The sequence below is a fragment of the Micrasema longulum genome, unplaced genomic scaffold (genome assembly GCF_059751315.1).
Source record: "Micrasema longulum isolate JH-2025_06_02 unplaced genomic scaffold, ASM5975131v1 h1tg001056l, whole genome shotgun sequence".
NCBI lineage: Eukaryota > Metazoa > Arthropoda > Insecta > Trichoptera > Brachycentridae > Micrasema > Micrasema longulum.
The window spans coordinates 435,653-445,241 of NW_028278244.1; the positions used below are offsets into that span (position 1 = coordinate 435,653).

At 30.6% G+C, this 9,589-nt stretch overlaps 1 protein-coding gene across 1 annotated transcript in view; it reads left to right on the forward strand.

Moving 5' to 3' along the window:
- LOC148277284 (transmembrane protein 198) overlaps positions 1–4,036 on the forward strand; it is a 58,161-nt gene extending 54,125 nt beyond the window's left edge. The window contains exon 9 of the mRNA XM_088233102.1: positions 3,017–4,036. Within this exon, the coding sequence (XP_088089228.1) occupies positions 3,017–3,148 (132 nt within the window). The 3' untranslated portion in view covers positions 3,149–4,036. The remainder of the gene's footprint in view (positions 1–3,016) is intronic.
- Positions 4,037–9,589: the final 5,553 nt, after the last annotated feature.

Here is a 9,589-nt window from a genome sequence, read left to right on the forward strand (position 1 = left end):
GCGTAAGACTGATCATCTTTCTTTCACGTAACAAAAATGATCAAGGTACGCTGCGATTTGTGTACCAATGCGGTGCCCTATGCACCATTACGTGTGGAAAGTGAATAAAGATAAAGATCTTTGGCATTTTAAATACCTACCGACATCTACAAGTAGGAAATAACGTTAAAAATACTATAAATATGGAAAGAGCGGATTTTACCATTAATTATAATGATAATAATAATAATAATAATAAATCTTCATTAACCATAATATCTGTACCTTAAAGCTGAAAGGCTGGAAGTCACATTTTTTGCAGAAATGAGTTATGAATGTCATTTTGTTCATATATTGAAATTCTATTAATGCTAAAAACATTGGAGTCCTCCGGTATGCCACTATTGAAATAGCTTGTTCTAAAACACCAGGGCACCAGTAGTTCAGTAATGATACTCACGCTTTTAATAAAATTTGACTGTTTGCTGGTATTAAAGCAGTGGATACCGAATAAATTCCATACTTTTATAACAAACCACCTCTGACGCAGCGAGGGATTTTGCACAAAATAAGGTCTTATTGTCATAATCAACCATACTTAACCATTATGTCATTTCTTTAGCCATTAATTTCATTATTTTATTTTGCATATATTCACACACTGTTAACTTTATTGCTGTTATATTTTATATCGTCCCATCTCAACGCATGAATTTTAGTCCCTGGGACTTATGTCTCAAACAATGTACAATGAACTGATGTATGTAAATAAATACATAAACTGTAATTAATATCATGTCATTACATTTATATTTACCTGTTATTTTCATAAATAATTAATGGTTTAATTAATGGCATGTAATTTAATATTTTTGCCTAAAGAAAGTTTTACGAATACATTGTTTTTCATCAAATATTCTACACTTCTTTTTATACTAAAGTCCGAGGAAGAATTAGAACGCAGGCCGGGCGGTTAGAACAAAAAACATTGAAGTCCAATAGTTATTTGTTAGTCCATATTATATAAGTTTTTTTTCTTAAATATTGTTATCAAAAGCCTATAGATCCAAAAAAATAGCAATAAATTGTGCTTTTACTTCGAGAGATAAATTTAAAACAGTTTTACCATATTAAACTGCTCTCCTGAACAATTTACCAAATGTGACTTCCAGCATTTTAGTTTTAAAGTACAGATATACAATGTGATAATTACAAAATGATATAACGTGATTTATATGATATAAATATATATATATATATATGTATACATGATTCTAATGATATAACTATCAATGTATTTAAAACAAGTTTTCTTTATATTTTTCGGGTTTAAAAATAAGCACGTACCAAATGGTCGTTGGCGTCACGTCATTTTGTGCCCGCTGACTGCGCTTCTAATATACATTGCGCACTTGTATGGCGCCAAAGTGTCATGCGTGCCGTTTTCGGGTAATTCAAAATAATAAAATATAAGTAATACGTATTTTGAACCTTTGTAGAAAATTTATCCGCCGTCGCACTAAAAAAAAATATACCGATATTATCGTTATTTTTTGCTTTTTTTAAAATTAAGAAAATAAAAAAGCCTGAAAAGACCCGATTCAGTTCAGAAAAAAAAATCTGATCAAAACGTACAATTTGTTTTAGTTACGCTTTTGAATTTGAGCAAACCAGCCAATAACAGGTCATAAGCCTTGAAAATGCCTAGACTTCCATATTACCTTATCAAAAATGTTTTCCTTCTCTGTTGCAACAATTTTATACCTACTGTTGTTATAAAAGAAAAGCAAATGTATTTTTATAAAGGAAAAATGTAAATTTTTAGTTTATGTTGGTAAGAATTGATTAATAGTAATATTAATACTGGAAAACCATGGATTTTTACAAAAAATACATTCAAATGGGTTACACGAATACATATGAAAATTTGACGACGTTGTCGTTGTCGCAGGTACGAAAAAGTAAAGAACATAATTAAATTGATGAGAATATCAATAAAGTTTATAAAATACTCGAAATCGATATTTTTATTATTTGTTTAATCGATAAACTTAATGCTCGTCAGATATAAAAGTGTGTGTTGTGGTAAAATATGGATTATTGTACTGGTGATGAAAAATTATATTATTTCATTAACGCGTTGATTTCCTTTCATTCGCGAGTTAATAAAAATAGCATTTTAAACGCTTGTAACGCGTGCGGATTAGCTATATTACTTATCAGCTGGAAGGAGAGTCATGTACCTGAACATCGCCTAACAGAGGGCGCAGTCAAAACTTCATAAAACAAATAACTCAAAACAGGCCGCTTTCTTTTCCACATCGACAGTCTCCTATGCATGTCATTAAATATCTAAAGCTCTTAATTATAAATTATTGATACTATTATAAACTCAGTCAAAAATAAATATATTAATATAATTAATTTTCATCGCGTATCATTTAACACTGTTTGGTAAGGTTTCCTTCCAAAACACTATATGTCCTTTTTTTAGTCATCCTGGAATTTCTGTCTCTTTTTTCCTCCAATATTTTTTTCTAGCGCTTCGGGGATTTTTATATATTTTTTCCTTAATTTGCATTTTCCCCTTCAAAATGCTTTTGTGAGTCTTTGTAAATTCACCAAATTGAAGAGTGATATTTCAAAAAGTCCTATGTCAAAGTTTATGAATTTTACATTAAAAACGCCATTGTAATCATAATAAATAGCTGTTTAACAAGCAAGAAAATTTGTTCACTAACTGTGACTAAATCCGGTTTTAAAGTTTCACATGTTTCCTCAAAATGCCCTAAAAAATCCTTATTTGAATGAATATGTTGATGATGGAAAATTACCAAAGTGTATTAAAGTGATCTGATTACATGACTCGAGTCTCGGCTTTATAGACGATTTAAAATTACACTATTTCACTCTACTAACTTACACCCGTGTAACATATAATCGAGATACGCAGCGTTTGGAGATCCAATGCACCGTTGGGTGCGGGTGATATTGTGGATTATTTTTGATTATTAAACAGTGTTTTTTTTTCTTTCAGAACTTTGTGCAGGCGATACAGAAGAGGGCAGAATGTTCAACATTACAAAGTGATGCTACGCATTTGACCATCCTGCCTGGAGTTGATCCGCTTCCTCATACTCTTTCTGACTCTGATGATGATATCCGTTGATCTCCCAACCTTAAGGTTACCACCATATTCAGGAAATTTCGTTTCTGAATAACAACTCACAGTGAAAGTCGGTTTGTGAAGATAAAATTGTAAAAAAATAATTCTAGTATTTATCACTGAAGGCAAAGTGAAAAAAAATGCTCGAAAACACTAAATTACGTTTCTAACATAAAATGACTTTACTATCGAGTTTTTTATTGCATTTGGTTTCATTCAATGATCGAATAAATTGAAAAATTATTTTACTATCGATAACTTTTGCAAAACCGCTGGACGGTTAAAATAATTGTCGTATAAATGCATTTTAAAATCATTACTTATTTTTAAATCCTCTGATTTCACATATTTGAATTTTGTTTATATTTGTGTATTTATTATTCTCCTAATTAAAAAAAAAACGTTTTCAACAACGAAAAGCCATTCAAGCTGACAAAATCTTTTTTGTTCACATATCTACTATATTCGTTTAAAAAAGTAGCGTGTGAGAAAATTATTTTACAAATGAGACTTCTAAATTAATTGAAAAATATTTTGGAAGATTGTTTTTTATTTATTAAATATTTTTTTAACAGGTTTTTTTAAACATTTACTACATATAATAATTATACTAACATAAGTAAATACTTTGCATTTATCGATTGACTTCGAATTAAGTTCTGTTTAAGTAGCCCATAAGCTTTCCTATTTAATTCAGAAGATAGATTTTTGTTTGAAATTATTTATTTTCATGATCATAATCATTCTTGTATCTGCATATACCATTCATTGGTACAGCAATCATTGCGGATCTCGAAAAAAAATTGTAACATAAAGACAAGGATCAGTAGTACGCTTGGGGCGCCAGACCAGGGACTTTAAAATATTGCTGTATGATCATAGCTTTTAAAATTAAAATTGATTATTAACCCTGCCGGGAATCGTATCCGAGACATCACGCATGGTAGACAAAAAATGTTCTAACCATTAGAATCTGGAACATTTAATGATTTGTATAGTTATTTTAGTTAAATCGATTTCAGCAATTTCGGTTTATAATTTATTGAAAAATAATAAAATGTTTTCCTTAGTGATATTATTTTGTAGCTTGTACGTGATTCTAAACAGATTAAATAATAATCATCATAAAAAAAATTAAGAAAAAATGCTTTGATATTTATAATTATGGAGCAAAATGGAGCATTGATGTTTATTTCAGTAGATTTACTAAAACATGTTTTATTAGAGTTTTTGAAATAAAATATGTTTAAAATAAGCCTTTAGAATTAAAATATTAGAAATATTTTGAAACGGAAATAAAACAAAATACGCATTTTAAGAAATGTGTGTAAACTAGAGCTAGAAGATATTATTCTTGTATTTGAACGCAAATCACACAAGGTAAGAAAAAAATACTCTTATAATTGTTAACAGGTTAAACAGTCACTCGCAAATCGAGAAGCCTATTCTCACTTCCACAAAGTTCTCATAACTTTGTAAGATGTCCACAATGAATTGAAGACCTCGTTTAAAAACCTCAAATATTACAATCCGACGAGGTTATTATATATTGCAATGAATGAAAACTATAGACATTCGTTTGAAGCACTGTATAGAACTCTATAATTATGTAATTATTGTACGTTCAATTAAATATAAAATAAAATAGCAATAAAATGTTAAGCATTGCAGTTTTTAGTGCAAACTACAGAATTCACCATAAATTAATGATTGAAATGAAACTTTATTTTTTAAAAAGCGTTAATGTTGTAGCAACATACGCTCCTAAAATAAATTTTTAATTACGACAAGATAAAAATAAAGATAGGTACGGAACAAAAAAAGTAATAAATTCGTTAATAAGGGACATAGATTTTTTCAGAAATCTTTAGAAAAAACTATTGTTTGGAGTCATGAACAGAGAATCATTAAATCATATAAAATCAAAGTGGGAAAAAGGGGGCATTTGGTGTTTTTAAAACAAGGTCTTCAATTGATTTCGTATTCTGTTTATAGTTTGTAATACAACAGCAAATATATTTTTTCATTACTGTCGCTAAAAATGCACAATTCAATAAAACTGCATTAAATTTCGGATTGTAATAAATGTATTGTGATTAGCTTAACGTCCTAACAAATCACTTATTTTTTAACTAAATTGTGAAATATCTACTAAAATACTCGAAATTTGGCAATTATGGTTAAACATATTTAGCTTACTTGTGTATGTACATAATAATATAATTATTTTTAAATATCACAAATGAAAACACCGTAAACAATTACTTAGTGAAAATTATTACATATAAAAATTACTGTGATTTAAAATGTATTTAACTACATGTATTATTTTATTGGATGCTTATTTTTGTTTTTTTTCTTTAGTGTTGTGACTAAACGGAATTTACTGCTCAATTTTTCTATCATATTTGCACACTTTCAAGAGCGCTCTGATTAATTTAAGCATTTGACTGATTTTTTTGAGTCGTATACAACACAATTCGTTACTTTACTTTGTTTTAAGATTCATGATCCAGTCTAATTTTTATTATTACCCAATATATAAATGAGGTGTAGGAAATATAATTTTTATTATTTTTTATTCTCAAACTTTTCAATATAGTACTGTTGTTTGAAACGGTAGACATATACTTTATATAGTTTATATTCATCATCATCATCATCATCATTCCTATATGCACCTAACGGTTTAAAGGGCACTGCATTGGTAATTGCAGCGTTCCTAACTCGAACGTTTTATCACACGAAGGCAATATATTAGTTGTACGCTTCGGATGCCAGTCCTGAACCTATGAAATATTACAGTGTAAAAAATACTTAATGTCAACCTCATTGGGAATTTAACCCGAGACCTCATGTATGGTCGGCAAATGCGCTAACTACTAGATCACGAGGTAGACATTGATTCCATTTTTTTATAGCATTTTATTATTTCCCCACCTGCATGAGAATTTCCATTCAATTTAATAAACCTTAATTTCGAAAAAAAAAATGTAAATATTACATCAATTTCCTGTTTTAACAATGAATATTGTACTCAATAAAAATAATCGAATATTGGTATTTTTAAATTGATGTATTTAGATGTTTTTAAATGTCTTGGTGGAATAATTGTTTAATGGATGTTTTATAAGTGACGTATTTTTTTTTGCCTGCAGACAATAATTATTTGTATTTTATATCATCATTCTAAATTTATTTATAATTGATCCAAGTGCAAAAATGAGAATTAAGTTGATAAAACTTTAACATGTTATACTTTGTTGTATTTATAAATAATGACTTCTATGTTTTACTTTGTAACATACATAAATATGTGCTAAGCACTATAATTCATAACCTAGAATGATATTATTAATCTATATATGATTATTTATAAAGTAGAAGCTAAAGCTATTCGTGGATTAAAAAATCCCAATAATGAAACATTAGAAATGTTATCAGTGTAATGATAATTATAATGATTATCAATATAATAAATATTTTGCATACGATGTCTTTTAAATTGTTTTAACAATATTATTCTGTCTCTCAGTATATTGTATCTAATACTTGTAATCATGCCATTAAGCTGAATGAAAAATTATGTTATTTAAGAAAAAATGTAAAACGGAATATTTAATGACTATTTTTTTCCAGTCTTGAGTTTTGGAAAAAATCTTCCCGTTTTTTTAGTCAAACAATGTATGTCAAATGATTGTGTATGGAATAAACGTATTTTTCAAAATAAATTCTGCATTATTTATTTATAACTAGTAGGCAACTTAAATACTAGGAAATTTGGCCCTTCGGACCTCAGTCAATTTGTATGGACTGAAGTAATAAATATAACCAGACGTGTTATATATGTATTATAATTTAAATTTTGCTCACATGTTTTAGTTGAAGATATTCGTATATATTTTAAAACTGCTATTTTTTATTCACAATGACATGATAACTTCGGGACCGTTAAGTCGAATGCACCGAAATTTAAATGAACCACCCTGCTAATTAGCGTATTATTAATTAAATAATATCTATCGTCTGATAGGTAAAACAATTGGAAAAGTCTGTCTCAAGTCTCCAGACTCGGCTCCGGTGGAATGACAAAGCACGAGACTTTCTCAGGGAGTGGATTCTTTTACTTTGATAGTGGACGGCTTCTTCTCCTATGGTCAACAACGTATTTTTTCATCTATTTGGTTACAATTATTGAAATAGACGAGTTAATGCCGATTTGAGAGCATTGTAAGGTAAACTGATATTAATGTAAAATTAGTAAATAACAATTATATATATACATGCGAGTTTACATATTTAAATAAGTATTAATAACTTTTTTTATACTAACTTAAATATGTTAACTCCCATGTATAGATATAATTGTTATTTAATAATTTTACCTTAATATTAGTTTTTTTATTATTTTTTTATTTTTTGGGGATATCAGTAGTAATACATGTAACAAAATATAACATATAAAATACAGAGAATAAAACCAATGACAGATATCCACAGAAATACATTAAATACACGTACAATACATACTAGTGTGTTTGTGTGAGTGTAAGTGAGTGAGAAGGTGGGTGAGTGGGTGTTATATTGGAATGAGGGTGGACATGTGTGTAAATATTGCACAAGTGTCAAGTGTAAAAAATATAAATATATATAAAATATTAAGAATTAGAGATAAAATATAATAAAATAAAATAAAATAAGATAAAATAAGACTTTACTATTGAAACTAGGTATAAGACAAAAAAGTATGTTTTAAGACGCGCATTTTAAATGTTATTTTTTACAATCAAATGGATCAATAAGGGGAAAGTTCAAATTATATTCACTAGCAAAACGTATAAGTGGAGAGTTCTGGGCATAGTTCGTACGAACTGCTGGCACATGAAATAGAGAGCTCGACGTGTGACGGGTGCGGTAGCCGGGGACATTTAATGATAACTCCGACAAAAGAACCGGACTATCAAGGCGTCCACTAAGTATGTCATGAAGCACCCCCATGTCTAACAGTAGACGGCGATCTTCTAAAGTGAGCAAGTGGTGTTTTTTGCAGGAAGATATAATTGAGATCGGTATACCTGCATCTCCGGTTAAGATGTCTAAGAAATGTCCATTGAATTTTCTCGAACCTTTTTTTATGTGTGACATATTGTGGAGACCAAACCTTTTTACCTTACAACATGCTCTTAAATCGGCATGAACTCATCTATTTCAATAATTGTAACAAAATGATGAAAAAATACGTTGTTGACTATTTATTTACCTTCTTTGTGCGCTACATAATATTGGTTGAGGATAAAGCAATTTTGTATTTCGCGTCATTTTTCTTCTAACTAAGTATATCTCGTGTATTATTAATTACATTGGATCATACGATACGGCGTTGTAAAGGTGTAAGTGTATACTACAAACGTTTTTTGACAATATTGCGTTTGGTCAGTTCAGTCGTGAACTATCGTGCGTCGAGTATGGAGGTCTCAAAGGAAGAAATTTTACATATTTTACATTCGAAAGCGACCAAAAAAAAATGTCAAGTATACGGGTCAATATTCTTTCGGTTCGTGCTGCATAACAGTGGTACGAGCGATTTCGTTCTTGTGTAGTGGAGGTGAATGATGCACCACGCTCCAACAGGCCTGTCGTCGAAAATGACGATAAAATTATGGAAAATATCGAGATAGACCGTCATGTTAGCAGCCATAACATCGTCCAGGAGCTAAATATTAATTATAAAAACCGTTTTAAACCATTTTCAAATGGTTGGATTTACGAAAAAGCTCGATGTTTGGGTGTCACACGAGCTGACGTAAAAAAACCTCATGGACTTAATTTTCAACTGCGAATCGCTGCTGAATCGCAACTAAATTAACCCATTTCCGAAGCGAATGGTGACTGGTGATAAAAAAAGGGTCACTTACGAAAACGTCAAACGACAGAGATTGTAGTCGAAAGCCAACGAAGCGGCCCAGACCGTGGCCAAGCCAGGACTTACGGCCAGGAAGGTGTTGCTGTGTGTTTGGTGGGATTGGCAGGGAATACTCTACTATGAGCTGCTCCCCTGTGGCCAAACGCTCAATTTTACCCTTTGCTGTGAACAACTCGACCGTTTGAAGCAGACGATCGAACAGAAGCGGCCAGAATTGGTGAATAGGAGAGGAATCGTGTTTCATCGGGACAACGCCAAGCCGCGCACACCTTCGATGACGCACCAGAAGCTATGGGAGCTCGGATGGGAAATTTTTATGCATCCACATTATAGTCTGAACCTGGCACCGAGTTAGTACCACCTGTTCCTGTCTTTGGCCAACGCGCTTGGGGGTACGAATTTGGCCTCAATGGAGGCCTGTGAAAATTGGTTGTCCGAGTTTATTGCCAATAGGGACAAGGGCTTCTTAAGAAAAGGGCATTATGCAGTTGTATTTTCGTTGACAACAAATTATCAAACAA